The 16760-nt window shown below is 33.2% G+C and overlaps 1 protein-coding gene across 1 annotated transcript; it reads left to right on the forward strand.

Annotated features, from left to right (window-relative positions):
- The first annotated feature begins 280 nt into the window (after nucleotides 1-280).
- LOC132615309 (auxin-responsive protein SAUR68-like) lies at nucleotides 281-1014 on the forward strand. Its single transcript, XM_060329891.1, has one exon. The coding sequence runs from the start codon at nucleotides 412-414 to the stop codon at nucleotides 862-864; it is 453 nt and encodes a 150-aa protein (XP_060185874.1). The 5' UTR covers nucleotides 281-411; the 3' UTR covers nucleotides 865-1014.
- Nucleotides 1015-16760: the final 15746 nt, after the last annotated feature.

Raw genomic sequence — 16760 nt, forward strand, 5'->3', positions numbered from 1 at the left:
CTGTCTACATGACCAAGAAGGGAGAAGCACATGGTTTTGCTTCTAACCTGTAATTGTACATTTAATGGTTTCAGATTATTGGCATTGGTGAGAAGTAACAAGTATTAGCTGATATCGTAACAAATGGACCTGATTGTTAAAAAACTTATCGTCTACATCCTTCCGGACCAACTTCACACACAAATTTAAGGCCCCATATCAACATAGCCAACAAACATCAGCACATGGCTTTGCCTTTGGTTGTTAGTAGCAAAACTCCAACTCCAACTCAAAGCCGCCTGTCTATGCCCTCTTGTCTATATAAACCCCCTTCTAGGGGCCTTTTTTTATCATCAAGGACAAGCATTATCTATTCAGCCATCAAAGGTTCTAAATTTCTAGTTTTCTTGCTTCAAAACTTTCAAGAAAAAAATGGAAAGAAAGACAATGCCCAGCACTAAGAAGCTCATCAAGTTGGCAAGGAGGTGGCAAAAGTTAGCAGCCATGCAGCGGAAGAGGATTTCATTTCCAAGAAATGGTAGCGATGCAGAGAATTGTAGTACATCGTCATCCTCTATCGCTGGAAAAGGCCATTTTGTAGTCTACATAATTGATCAAAAACGCTTTGTCATTCCTTTGGCTTATCTTGAAAATGAGGTCATTAGGCAGCTTTTAAGCATGTCTGAAGAAGAGTTTGGGCTATCAAGTGGTGGCCTTATTACATTACCGTGTGATTCAAGCTTCATGGACTATATCATGTCACTAATCAAGAAAGATGTAGCAGCAGAAGATCTTCACAACGCGTTGCTCCTCTCAATTCCTTTATCTTGTTGTGTAACTTCTTTTCACCAAGAACGTCGAAACCAGAACCTTCTTGTTTATTGAGTCATGATATCATATTCTGTAAATGATAGCTCAAAGTAGATCGTATAGCAGGTGAAAATAGGCAACTGAAAAATTGTACTATTACAGAGTAGAGCTTTCTTGTATTATTACAGACAGAGTAGAGCTTTTTCTTGAAATGAACCAGACTTATAGCATTCATTTTTTCAACTTGGCAATTGAGAATGTTAACTTTCAATTTGGAAATTGAGAAGTTTTTAACATTGTCAACTCGGAGTAGCACTATTAATTAATTGCGCAGTAAAAACTTATAGACGCACTAGTTTCTGGACATGTGCTATCCCTTATTTTAAAATGAATTTTAAAAACGTGTTCCTCAATATGATAAATGTTCATTGTATTTATCAAACTAGATAAAAGAACTCCAGCCTCAGATGTTCTCGATGCCTTGTTGCACTTTTATTATATGTGTTTAATAGGAATCACAATTTTGTTGAATTTGCTTGGTAGAAGACGAAAGAACAAGCAGATATTACATCAGTTAAAGCCTAATTTTACTCTTTTAAGATTCTAAGATGTTTTTTTGATTGAGTAATACTGTAACAGAAATAAAGATAATTAAGGTGTGTTCCGTAAGAAGGAAAATACGTACTTGAAAAATAAGTGAATTTCTACTTATTTTTTCATGTTCGTTTGGGCAGTGAAAAATAAGTGAATTTCTTACTTATTTTCTCATGTTGTTGATTGGTAGAAAATATTTTTCTAAAAATAACCACCTAAGTCCTACCAATCCCACCACCCCATACCACACCAACTCAATACCCACTGCCCACCCCACCCACCCATCACCCTCTAACGGACTTCATTTCACCAACCTCTACCCCACACCACCACCCACCCCACCCCCACCCCAATCCACACCACCGCTCCACCAATCCTCTCACCCACCCACTTCCAAATTTTCTATTTCGTATATTTTATTTTACTTTTATAAAAAAAAAATGGGAAACTTTTTCTTATCCACCCTATCACCAACTACAACCCGCCCCCATCAAATTTAATCAAACAAACTTTCCATTTTTATAAAAAAAATTATAAAGGTAAAATTAGATATGAAATAGAAAATTTGAAAGGGATAAGTGGGTCCCGAGAGGGAGGGGGTGGGGGGATGGTGGGTGTAGAAAATAAAAAAGCGAACCTTACAAAACCTTTCTTTTTAAAAAATACTCCCCCTGTCCCAATTTATATGATAAACTTTCTTTTTTAGTCAGTAAAAAAAATGACATATTTCCTTAGTTGACAATACTTTAACTTTAAACTTTACCTATTACGCTTAATGAGATGATCTACGTAATCATACATATATCTTTGACTCTTTCTAGATAACAAGATTCAAAAGTCTTCATTTATTTCTTAAACTCCGTACCGAATCAAAATACATCATATAAATTGGGACGGAGGGAGTAATTTTTTTTTGTACTTTTTATTTTATTTTTGTACTTTTTATTTAAAAAAAAAAACTTTTTTGGAGGGGGTGGGGGTCCCTACGAGGGGGATGGGGTGGTGTAGAAACCCCACAAAAAAAAGGGGTTGGAGGGGGAGAGGGGGAGTGGTTGGGGGTGAGTTGGGTGGTCTTAGGGTGGTTGGTGAAATGTAAATTATGGACTTATTTTTTCTACTTTGATTAGGAAAGTTATTTTTCTAATTTTTAAAAAAATTATTTTCATAAAGAAAATATTTTTCAAAAATTTTGATCAAATAAACATGAAAAAATTGAAAAATATTTTCCTCCCTACCAAACACACCCTAAGTATTAACCAGCCATGAGCCCATGACTTTCGTTTTAATTAAAAATTGTGTCAAGGTGTCAGTCAAAAGATACTTGACCTCCTCGTATAGGCATCGTATGTGTATGTTTTAATCATATGTCCCGTCGAAAATTAACATCTTTCTTAAGTTTTGATTTCAAACTAGTGAAGTAGCCCGCGCTTCGCGCGGTACAACTACGACATTAATATGTAAAGGATATAACTGATCTAATTATAAATTTTCTCAAAATTATTTAAAAGTTATAATATTCTTTTTTTTTTGTTTCTCGTCGAGTGTTCGATATTTATATTGGAGTTTGATTAAGTTGCGTAAGGCCCCATTCGGGGAAAAGCGCTCCCTAGCAGGGATTTTTTTCATATCCAGAGCTCGAACCTGAAACTCTGCTTAAGGGAGGAGCACTCTATCGGCTACCCCACATCTTTTGGTGGTATAATATTCTTTATTAAAAAGTAGACTTAGATGAACTGAGTTTTTTCCATTATCAAATTTTTTAAAATAGAGAAATGAAAAAGTATACGTACATATAAGTTTTATAGACATTTTTTTATCTAAAAACTTTTGTTGGCTTCAGATCTAAAAGATCAAATTTAACATTTTATGTTAATTTATTTTTTGACACTTACTTTTATATTTTTCTCTATTTTTCATTCTAAACTAATAATAACAACAACAAAAGAAGAATGAAAGGTAAAAATAAAGTAAAACTGAAAAAATATAATATGAAATTCACTGAGTCAAATCGTAAGAATCTCGTATATATTTAGTCCTATCAGTTTCCCTTTTATTTTTTCTCTATGTTTTTCATTTTCCTTCTTAATTCTCTACCCGCTCATTTTCCATAAAAATGTCAAATTTGTCTATGCCCAAGTGGAGGAGAGCAATGTAAATTCAATATATAATTACAATTATTTTATTGCATATACAAAAATACTTCTTAAACAATTCAACACTAAAAAATATTGAGTTTTCATTATTCATTTATATCTCTCACACCAGAACATGTTTGTCGGTTGTCACCGTGGGATACTCTTGTTGTCTTGTACTTTTAGTTTATAACAATTTTGAGAATACAATTATTTGGATTAGTTTCTTAAACAAAACTAAAAAGTTTAAGTTTTTATTTATTTATTTCAATTAAATATTTTTAGAAGATAAAATCATAAATAATCACTATTCTATTAAACCATCACTTAAACCTAAAATATATTAAAACTTATCACCTATGACAGAACAAAGAAATTATTTCAGCAAAATATATGTACTACCAAATTAAATGGTCTGATTGTGATTTTAGTTTTTCAAAGAGCGACGGAGTATTTTGGAAAAAGAATAACTACTAATAGTTAAAGGATACACCATAATGATTGAAATAAGCAGATTTTACAACCTTCCATTGCTACAACCACCTTTTATCTTCCTTCTTCCTTTTGAACATAAAATTACCGCAAATCTACATAAAGACGAAAATGAAGTATGGAATTGCATTTGTAACTATTTGAGATTATAACATTACACAAACGACTTCGTATTTACCTTGTCTCTTCCGTCTATATTTTACTTCTGCTTGAATTACCTAAGAACTCAAGGAAACTTCTTCATCCTATAAGCGGACAAAATAGAAGAAAAAAATCGGGTACATAATATTAATTTTGATAAATGGTAGAAGAAAATCGAAGCATATTTAATTGAATCATAGTTCCTATACTTTTGCTAGAGCATGGAACGGGGAAAAAATGCAACAATCAAAATTTGCAATAGCACAAAAAATAAACAGAAAGATCTGTAATAAAACAAATCAAACTAATTATATTACAAACAAAACAACAATGTAGGGAAACAAAATAATCCAGCAGAAAATAATATTACTCCCTCAAATCGTTGGCAGAATTAAAGAACAAAATATGACTCTATCATATGCAAGAATTTAATTGGATGAACAAAATGCAAGTGGAAGATCATTTGCAACGTTCTTTTGTCCAACTTAAATAGCAGAAGAATTGATCTTATGCTCTATTGATTAAGAATTAAAAAAGAAAACAGTTACAATGACAGCTAACGAAAACAAACGGATAGAGAGGTGGAGGTAAAGGTGTATTAAAATAATTAAGAGGTGTAATTAAGAGAATTAAGAGAGTGGGTTTTGAATTATTTAGTAGATAGCATATTGATTTTAAAATGAAAGAAAATCCAAAAAAATGAGAGAAAAGATAAATAGCATTCTAGGCCATAGAGAGGTGCCACATCACCTTGTCTATGCCTAGCTTTATATTATATATAGATTAGGTCATTTGAGATTACTAATAATTTTCTACGAATACTTGACATAGTTCTATAATTCTTTCCAACTTTCTATTTTATTTAGAGAACATCAAAAGAGAAAAAATTGTAACTCAAGTTATATTCCTTACATTTAAGACTTTGAAGTTAACTAAAATTTTGACTATTAAATAAGGTCTTAGTCTTCTACTCTTTCCCGGAAAGCGATGACTATTTATAGCTATTACTTTGATATCAAAGAAAAGTTTGAACTTTGACCCAATGCTTTATTTCTGTCCTAGTTGATCTTGATTCGACATTAAAAGTATATTAATTTTTCCCAGTAACTAAATATTGTTGTATTGTTTGATGAATAATAAGTAATGAATTGTATTTTACATAAATATACAGGAATAAATAATTTAAGTTATGGCTACCGTTCTAATAGCATCTTAAGCATGTGATGAATTGATTGAGAGACACCAAAGATTAAGTTAATGAAGAAATTAACTTTTCAAGTTTGTTCTTGCATATGCTCTTTCACCTTTTACTTTTAAGAATATGTATTTGCTTAGATATAAATACGTGAGTTTTTGGTTATTACATATTTTCTTATTTGAATTACGTCTTTATGATTAAAAAAAATTGAGGTTTTTTTAAATTACATAGGGGGTCGGGGAAGGGGAATGGGAACCGGATTTCAACGTGGGGATTCGAACCCTCACCAACAAGGTGAGAATTCAGGTAGCCAACCAACTGAGCTACTAAATCCCTACTATAAATTTAAAATCGGAAAAGGGCTAAAATTACTCCTGAACTCTAAGAAATAGTTTATTTATACCCTTCGTTATACTATTAGGCCAATTATGCTTTTACCGTTATATTATGATCCAAATTTACTCCTAATCTAAACGGTTTGCCACGTGTCCTAATCCTAGACCCCCACCCCCCCCCCCCCCCCCCCCCCAAAAAAAAAAAAAAAAAAAAAAAAACACCCAATTATTTTTTACCCCATCTAAATAAACCCAACCCGACTAGTTCTCCTTCAATTTACCCAGATAACATGTTTCTTATTTCCATTTTGATATTAAGCAGTTTAGTTATTGCAGTACCTGTCTTTCCGCTTCTTAAGATATCTTTGTACTGATGCTTTCCGCTGCTTCTGCATAATTGATTTTGGAGGAACGGGGAGAAGAGAGAGTAAGAAAGAAATTTACGGATATTAAATAAGATATTCGTGATTGCTTGGATTTCAACAAGTCTTGTTAATCATCATAAAAGCATCACCTCCTTCAAGTCTTGCACTAATTAAAGGCCATTAGTCTATTTTAATGCATTGACAAAAAAATTAAAGAGCAGCAAATCGACCTTCCTAACTTTGGTAAATCCTTTGCTTATGTAAACAATCCCAATGGTTCCATAGAAAATGGTCAGGTTATGTTGTGGGCTCCATGATTGTGTTAATGTGTCTATATATTCTCCGTGCACTGAGTAGGAACGTGAGTAGTGTGAGGATGCGAGCTTAAAGTTTTGTCATCATTAGCTTTAAAGAAGGATGAAGAGGAAATACAAGTTATCTGGGTAAATTGAAGGAGAACGGGTTGGGTTGGGTTTATTTAGGTGGGATAAAAAAATTATTGGATGGGATGGGCAAAACGTTTAGGATTAGGACACGTGGCAGACCGTTTAAGATTAGAGATAAATTTGGGGGAATTGCCCTTCTTTTGGGGTGGTCTTTAATTTTTGCCCCTCATATTTAAAATCTTTAAATTTTGCCCTTTGGTTAAAACTCATGGGTTTCAGGTTCGAACTCCCATACAGTCAAAATTAAAAAAAAAAAAGGATTTGCAAGACAGAGTTTAAATTTCGCTATGCTCCTACTGGCATACGCTTGTAAAGGAATTACCAAAGTTATGCCGGACTCAGCATACTTATGCTGTATGGGTGGACTTGGCATAAGTATGTCGGGTCCGGCATAACTTTGGTAATTCGTTCACAAGTTTATGTCGGGTCTGGCATAAAAGTTTGCCCATTAAAAGTATTCCCCCACCGGCATAAATTTGTTAAGGAATTACTAAAGTTATGCCGGACCCGACATACTTAATTACGAGGACTTTCGTGAGATATGATTTCTTCTTTTGCCGAGTTAGTCAAATATGTTGAATACATTAAAATTAACCAATTTTAGGTGATATGTCAAATCTTCGATGACTTGACCAAAAATAGTTCTCATTTGTCAATTATTTCGATTTACTTTATTTTTATAAATATATTACTATATAATTCTTATGGAATTTTAACTTTCTTCTTTCAGTTAATCTATATATAAATATAAAGCTAGGCATAGGCAAGGTGATGTGACACCTCTCTATGGCCACCATTTCTATTTATCTTTTTTCTCCTTTTTATCTTAGTTTTCCTATTTTCTTATTTTTTAAATGCTAAAAATCTCTAAATACATTACCCAATTAATGAGGAAACAAAACTGAAAGTGTCTAAATGCATTGCCCATTTAGTGAGGATGCACGTCCCTTTGAGATATCTGTTAGAATTAAATAACACATTCAAGTAAATGAAGATGAGAAGATCAACCTTTCATGCACGTTCAAATCTTCTTAATCACATAGCATCTTCTCCTCTTCTTCTAACCGTTTGACATATGATGGCTATTTTCAAAATGTTGGGGTCATCTGGAAGATACTCCTTTTGGTAGTATTTCAACTATACTTCACTCACATTATGTTCAGTCACCAAAACTAAAATATGGTTTACTGGAAATTATACATGTAAAGGTATCTCTTTTTTGCTTATAATTTAGGCTTTACATGGCCTAATTCTGTGTCATAATTGCTGCATGCATTTTAGAGAAATTAGTTTCTTTTTCAGATTACCCTTCTTTATACATGGCTGAACTTTTAAAGAGTTTCTCTCTTTACTTTGATATCCTTTTTTTTTTTTTTTTTTTCAGTTGAACTTTTGGAATATGCTGACTATATTTTTTTTCTTTTTTAGATTTTGTATAAAAGAAAGTGATAACATGTTGTAATCGGCAAAGATGAAATTATCTGAGGTTGTGGAGTATTTCCAAAATGTATTTGATTTCAATTTTTGATGAAATGATGGGTGAGGAGGAGAGATAAGAATGGAAATATAATAATCAGGAAAAGAAAAGGAAAGAAAACCAAATAATAGATTTATTTATGCATATATAGTATCATGTTTCATATGTGCGAAACCACTGTTTAAAATAACTGTGAATAATATAATTGGCAAAATTTCTTATTTCTTCTTTTATATTTGTGTACATATTTCTCATAAACATCTCATCCACATAGTAAATCTGGCACTTCTATTTTTCTTACTTTGTCTTATCACATTTATATGTTATAAAATTTAAATAGTTTCGTCATTCTATAATATCTATATGTACACTCTTCTATTTAAAAACAAAGTCTTGAGTCCTTTATCCATAAGTAGCTAACGAATGTAAATTCCAACTCTTTTATCTAGCATCTAGAAGTGGGTCTTGGGGAAGAGACCAAAGGAAAAGTAAGATACAACTTGTATGGTGCAATGCTTGTGAACTTGAGCTTAACAGCAAAACTATTCTTGATCCTTAAGCAATTACTTACCAATTGTTTTAGTAAAACTGTTGTCATTTTAATATATTTTTTCTTGTTCAAGTTCAAATATATTTATCAAGTGAGTTATTTTATAGTTTAACTGAAATGTTTGTCACAAACCCGTCAAACAAATTTATATGGGAAATAAAGAATCATAAAGCTACTTTTATTTTTCAACCTAAGGGGTATTAAAATTTGTGCTGCAATCTATGCTGTTAATCTGTGTTGATAGTTGATTATTTTTATAACAACTATTAATTAAATTTATTGAAAACCTATGATATACACTGGTAAAGTGGTAATAGGAACGTTGATTGGCACCTTTTTTTTACCAAAGATATAATTTATCTATTTTCTCTTCTTTAAAAAAAAAAAAACTTTTTCCCTTTTTTTTTCAATTATTTTATTTTAAGAAGTCAACTCCACGACTTCACCTCTTCATCTTCATAAATTCTACTCTTAATTAGTATTAGTAATATCCAAAACTCTCAAACCTTTTCATGTTCATAACCTCCAAATTACAATATTTAATATGGAAGTTTCTGACACCTTAAATTCACACATAAAATAACACAAATTCTGTTGGGCGTGAATTCATAAAAGTTCCAACGGAGTAACTATGTTAACATGGGAAGTTCTACTGATGCTTGCAACTTCATTGATATATTCTTTTCCATTTCCTTTGGTCAAATTTAAAATCTTTAAAGCACCTTTATATTACCCTTCATAACCTGGCTTTGTCCAAGTTTCTCTTAAACTGAATTTGTCATTTTTCTAATATCTGTATATATATATATAAGTTGCAGGGGCAGAATTGAAAATGCCGTATGAAATTATAAGAGCAAGATCAATAATAATGTTCTTATCAAGAATAATTCTCGAGAATAATAGAGTATGTTGATGCATATCCGCATTGTGATTTTCATATGCTAAAAAACACATGGGAGATAGAACAGGAAGATAGCCAATTATAACAAAGATATGTATAAAGTCATCTTTGAATATCTAATACATATATAGCACATGAATCATGAAAGTATAAGTAAAACTTAATCAAGAGGAAATTTTGAATTTTTGACATTTTTTATAAAATTAGAAGAAGGAGAAAGGTTTTAACTTGATTACTTTAAGGATATAGTTATTGATTTTCTAGAGGAATAATTGAATAAGCACTGTAGATAAGGAAAAAAGGAGAATCGGAAAATAATGTTGGGATAAATACAAAGAAGGGTAAAAGAAGATTATTAAGATGGAAAGCAATATGGGAAACACGAACAAAAAGAAGGATAGATAATCAAGAAAAATATCTAAAGGCGAACAGAAGATTTCAAAAATGTCAAAAAATAATAAGAAATTTTATTTTCACGTTAGTGAGAATATGATCAAGCAAAAACTTTTCCTTTTCTTTTCTTATTAATAAATTTGTGAAATTGATTTTAACTTAATAATATTTGCTAGAAATCTTAGAAAAAATAATAAGATGGAAAGGTTAAAATTGTGCGGCTTTGTCACGTCAGTGGCGTATGGTTCTTGTGACATATGAAATGGGAGAGTAAACACTAAGAAGGTCGTCATTTGTTCGATATTGAATTTGTGAAGTTGTGTTTCTCTTTTTTATTTTTTTTTATTTTTATTTGTTCTCAATCTTGAAAATATAAATAGAACAACATGTAGTGCTACAGTTGGGTAATAGAGAAAAGATAAAATTTGCTTGATGAGTAAAGATTGATTTTCTTAATTAGAAAAATTAATAATAATTATTTAGGCATTTTGTATTTTCTTTAATGACTGCGCGAAGCGCGGACAAGTTAACTAGTTAATAATAAGTTCTTTATTTCATAAATGAACAAATGAAAGAATAAATCTACGAGAAAAAACAAAGAGGCATTTTTTCTCGAAAACAAAAGTTATTGAGCAATAGATAAACTTATCAGCATATTTTTTGTTACATGATACCCAAGAACAAAAAGGTAAAAACATCTCGATCATACATAAGCACACACTAAATAAGTGATTTTGAAGAGATCAAACTTTCTGTATAAGCAATTCCTTCCTGAACGATATTACGTGCCGGCCAAAATCCATAAGGTCCTTTGGATGTCCTAAAATGAAAGTCAAGTTCGATCAAACAATGGCCGCTGAGTAGCACTTCACCATCTGCAAGCATGTAACTCGGTTTCATATAATAAAGACAGGTATCTCGTATTGTATACAATTGAATCCAAGATTCCTTGACACCATAGTCTTTCATTACCCACAACTTAAAGAATAATCTCCTTAATTAGGACTATATATGATTACTACTATAAAAACAAAGCATTCCTCTCTATACTGAAATTTCACGTCTTAAGAAAATAAAGACACCATCCAACATTGGCTCTAGCAACTGTATCTCTGCGAACAACTCATCTGAAATACTCAATGAAACCACAAAAATATGTGTGTTCGCACCAAGCCAATGAAATGCTAGCTCCGTGTACAAATGCCAAACAATATTCCATAATACCGAACACTTTGCATTCAACTTTCTCTCCAGGAACCACTTTTTAGCGCTAGAATTTCTTTGTTAAAAACATTAATCTTAAGAATCTTGTAGTCATCGGTAGTTTCCAGGAATCTTTCTATTGATTCTCTTGTGGAGGGGTTCCAGAGCAAAGGGTGTTCCGCAATATTGAGAAGAACCAACCCACCGCAAGAACAAAATGTACTGTTCTTTTGTAAGCTACGTAATGATTTTAAAAAGTTCAATGAAACAAGACTTCTCAACGGAAACGGCATTGAAAGGGTTTTAGATCTCAATGAAACTTGTAGTATTGTATGATTTCAATTCTGTATTATTTATGATTAAAATTACCTCCTTCTCTTCCATCCTTACTGTCCTCCTTTCACATGTCCACTTAAAAGTATATAAGAAACAATAACTATATTCTAGAGTGCAAAATATATACTATATTGTAATTAATTGCATATAAGTGGGAATTGTATTACTATTGATAATGATCAAATAGAATAATCCCTTTTTTGCTATAAAAATATTTGTATTAGATACTAATATGCTTCATACGGATTTTAAATAAAGTTCAATAGTTTGAAATCTTTGACGAACTCAATGAAAGGTAGACATGTTTCACATAAATAATCCAAAGAAGACTCTGGGTATTGAGGATTCATCCAAGAGGCTAGAGCCCTTCATGAGATACTAATTGATCAAACTAGCAGCAGAACACCACTTATTCGATAAATTATATAGGGTAGCCCGGTACACAAAGCATCCCGTATTAGCAGGATCCAGGAGCTGTGAGTAGTGATAGTAGCACTTATTGATGGTGTCAGTTTATGCAAAATGTGTGATAGGCACATCCTTCTATATAATATCAATCATTAGCAGAGGTGTAGCTGCAGATCTTCAAAATGCTTTACCTGTATCAGTCGCTTCGAGTCGATGCTCATCAGCTTCATACCTTCAACAAAGAAACCCACAATTGCTAGTTTGTTAAGCTAACTGTGATAAGTTTGGTAATGGATACATGATACTCAACAAGTGTACATAATATCAACATCTAAATATGAATCAATGCTCCAGTTTCTTGTCAACAAACTGTTTAATTCTGTGATTATTACGGAGAATCTGATTTCTTTCAGTTGTGTTCTAGTAACCCTATGCATGCAAATTTAACTCCATTAACAATGTGAATATTAGTAACTAATGAAATAAAAGAAAAGTATTCAGAAAACAAGCACAATAGACTCGGGATCCAGTCTTTTGATTTTTGACTAATGCATTCCCAAGATTACTACCTTCAGAACTATACAAGTTCTACCAAGAACTTTAAAGTCTTGAGTGAATTTAACAAGTATTTGACCTGATTTGACCAACTGGTAAACTACCAAAATTGGGTTCTAAACTGCATAGGTTGTGCGGCCAGAAGATCCAAATCTCTCAAGGGAAAACTCAATAATGAATGATGATTCGCACATTTCTTTCAAAACATAAAGTCTATTTACCTGTTTGATAGAAAGAATGAATGAAGAACAGGCTATACAGTAGCCTAAAGTTCTAAAAACTGAAAGCTCTGTGTTAGAAGATGGAAAGATTTGTCAACAACAACAGCAGCATACCCAGTATAGTCCCACAAGTGGGGTCTGGGAAGGGTAGAATTCGCGCAGACCTTACCTCTACCTTGAAAGGCAGTGAGGCTGTTTCCGATAGGACGGAAAGATTTACCATTCTCAGAAATAAAAACAAAGATGGAAAGATATGAAGAAAGAGCAATCTTTAGCACTACGGGGGCATAAATTCAGATATATAAAGAGATATTCCTTTCAACTGTTTGCATTTTGAAGTCTACTAATAGTAATCACATGAAACAACTGAGGAGAAGGCATTTACATGGAAAGGAATCAGTGTCAAGCTCACCACTCTTCCAGCTCTACAGATTTTGCAGCAGACGAGAACTTACAGTAGTGACAAAGACGATTCCTTGCCAAGGAAGATTCGAACCAAGACGCAGTATTCAGATGAAACAAGCAAGAAGAATTATATCCTCGGAGAGATAGTAGTCAAATGATTACACGATCAGCTCACGCTTCAGCAACAGTGAGGAGGATTGGTAATGAAAGGGCTCATGAAATAATTTCTACAAGTAAAAAGCAAGGGAGAGAGATCCTCGTCACTCGATCATTCAGGGTATGACAATCTTGAAGAACAGTCTTACTACTCAGCAGATTCTTCATCAATGAGGTCAAGTCCTGCATGCGTCTACAAGTCTGCTAACTCAAAACAATCAAGGAAACATAACGGAAGGTGGAAGAAGTTAAAAGACAAGCTAGCCATAGCTTTTTAACCATCATCATCACCACCACCATCACCATCAAGGTAAGGATGATAAAGGTGAGGAGAGAAAAACAACTTTCTCGAGGCAGAGAGGAAAAAGGTTTCATGGCCCCTATTCTACAATCAAGGGTGAAAATTTTGGAGAAAAGGCTTTGGAGTAAGTTTGGGAAGTCGGCCATCGACAAAAGCCGGAAAAAAGCAGAAGGGGGACCAGATTTCACACCCTCGCACAGGGGCTGATGCAACGTATCCAGCATTCAAAGAAGTCGAAACATAGCAGCAGTAGACCAGTAGACAAAGAACAACATAGCAATAAGGAGGTGTTTAACAAATTTCATTGGCGGCAACTACTAAGGCGTCACAGAGGTATGAATAAATCGTCTACCACGATAGCATCTGTCAATAAGAAAGGCCATTTCAAAGCTCCCAAGATGAAGAGAGGCACCTGAATTTGCCACTTTGTTCACTTATGAATAAGAGTACAAGTTATTGATCTCATCGACAGGGGATGCTGGAGATTCAAAGTGCCGACTACTGCAGGCTGTTTTTGCCTCCTCTCTTTCTCAAAAGCAGTAAAGCAGCAAAAACATCTCAGATCCATATAATCAAAATCACATAAATGCATGTAATTATATGAACGCACAGGGTACACTCCACTGGTAAATGAGTCTAATTCTCTTTGCAGCACGACAGTAGATTCCTAAGAAACTGATTAAAAAAATAATTTTGGTCAAAATACCTGCCCTCAAATTCTACTCAAAGTACCTGCCCTCAAATTCTACTTCTTAACATCAGAAACATAGTTATTATACAAATAAACATCAATTACTATAGATAATGCAAAGCAATGATTTCTTGGATAATATAGCACCAAATTTTGAAAAGCAACTTGTCCCAAGGCAGCAGGTCTCTTAAATCTTTCTACTATAATCCAGACTTCCATTGAATGTTTTTTGGGCAAAAGACAATGGACCTACAAAACAGAATTCATTGGTGTATTTTAATCTGTTAAATATATACATTAATATTGAAGTAATGATAAAAAATTGCATCCTCCAGCCACATGTACCATAATGTATACTAGTATACATATACTCACAAGTATGGGTCTATGGATATGGGTCTACGACAAAGGTGTGTGTATATATACACACACACACATATTTAATTGCATGCCAGGTGCATATCCTTTGTGACTGATTTTGCCTCCCACTAAGAACTTGCATGCCAGGTGGATAAAGAATTATACTAATCTGCTGCTGTTTTTGATACGCAATATGTTTAACGGGGAAGTAGACATTGTCATCGGGAAACCTGGTCGTTGTTTGGGTTTGCCCTGAATTTTCTACCTCTCATAGTTTTAATGTACTATTAGTTTTCAAATATGTAAGTCATTTAACCATATCATATTATTATAGGCATAATACATAAATAAGCCCTTAAACATGGCCTCAGCTGGCAAGTATGCACTCCAACTTTGGGTGTGCAAAAGTAGGCACCTCAACTTGTATAAAGTTGAACAAGTAAACACAAATGATGATATGACATTGACGTGGCACATAAATATTAGACGGTCACGTCAATGCCACGTCAACATTTTTGTTTACTTGTTCAACTTTATACAAGTTGAGGTGCCTACTTGTGCACACCCAAAGTTGAAGGGCATACATGCCAGCTGAAGCCAAGTTTAAGGGCTTTATGCCTTTTTAGTATATTTTTTTCGTTGTCTAGTTTATTGTCATTCAAAGATTGAAATTATTAGCTTCGCATGATGCCCTAATTCAATGGCATCATTGAACTGCTATTAAGAGGGGGTCTTTTAATTATCGGAAAAGGGCCAAAATTACCCCTGAACTTTGAAAAATAATTCATCCATACCCTTCGTTATACTTTAGGGCTAATTATACCCTTACAGTTATACTATGGGGTCAATTATATCCTTGTGTCTAACTGTTGCCACGTGGCATCATCCCAGCCCTTCAAAATAATTTTACCTTCAAATAATTTTTTATCCACTAAAATAACTCAACTCGACCAGAATTTTTTTTTCCAGCAAAAATAATACGGATAATTTTTCCAGCAAAATAAAATAAAAATAATTCCGTATTATTTTTGCTGGAAAAAAAAATTCGGGTCGAATTGAGTTATTTTAGTAGGTAAAAATTATTTGAGGGTACAATAATTTTGAAGGGCTAAGATGATGCCACGTGGCAACAGTTAGACATAAGGGTATAATTGATCCCATAGTATAACTGTAAGGGTATAATTGGCCCTAAAGTATAACGAAGGGTATGGATGAACTATTTTTCAAAGTTCAGGGGTAATTTTGGCCCTTTTCCGTTTAATTATTCAGGTGAAGCTGATAAGATGCTTAATGTGGGCTTTGCATAGGATTTTGAAATCTAGAAAGTGTTCCGCAGAAATTTCAGACAATGATGTTCTCAACCACAATACCAAGATGGATACTGAAAGTTACCAAGAAGTTCTTTAAGTACCCTGGAGGGGTCCTTATTTGCTAAATAATTATGTGTACAAGTGTGTGCTGGTAGGAAATTCTAATGTTTAAGTTAGATGATCGTTTTTTCTTGTATTCAGTTGCTTGTGAGATGTATCAGAAACCAATAGTTCTTGGACCCTTTGATATCAGTACTATGAATAGCCGAAGTCTCTTTTCAGCCCTACTTAATGTCTATCCTATTGATCTATGTCATTGTATGTTGTTAGCCTCCATCATGAGGAGCAAAATGATTTCATATTCTTTTTTTTTTTCCCCGAAAGTTTGTAAGGCTAATAGCCTGTTTGGCCAAGTTTATTTTTCCTCAAAAGTGTTTTTTCTAAATAAGTGCTTATTTTAAAAAAGTGAGGTATTTGGCTAAGCTTTTGATAGAAAATAAGTGCTTCTGGGAAGTAGCAGAAGCAATTTTTCAGAAGCTAATTTATTTTTTTATTTTTTTTGCCCAAAAGCACTTTTGAGAAAAATACACTTAGAAGTACTTTTTAAAAGTTTGGCCAAACACTAATTAGCTTGGCCAAACAGGCTATAAGCCTATATTTGGTCTTAGGAGCATGTCAAGGAAGGCCAGTGTTTGGAATTAAGACCAGTTTGATAGTCAACTTCTTTTCCTTTTTGAGAAAACTAATTCATTTTTCGGAAGTTACACTTAGGAGAATAAAGAAATATGATTCAATCAAACAAAATAGTTTTAGAGAATTACCATAAGCAGAGAGCAGGAATCCATCATGCCAATTACTCAAATAGCTAGTGCGCAGCCTCCACAATTCAGCTTAATTGAAGTGAATCTGAAAATAAAAGAAAGTTTTGCAGAATTTGCCAGCGCCCAAAATTTGAAAAGTCGTTTGTTCCTTGTGTAAAGACCGAATCTTGAAAGAAGCTC

Source organism: Lycium barbarum, chromosome 10 (genome assembly GCF_019175385.1).
Source record: "Lycium barbarum isolate Lr01 chromosome 10, ASM1917538v2, whole genome shotgun sequence".
In the NCBI taxonomy this organism is placed as follows: Eukaryota; Viridiplantae; Streptophyta; class Magnoliopsida; order Solanales; family Solanaceae; genus Lycium; species Lycium barbarum.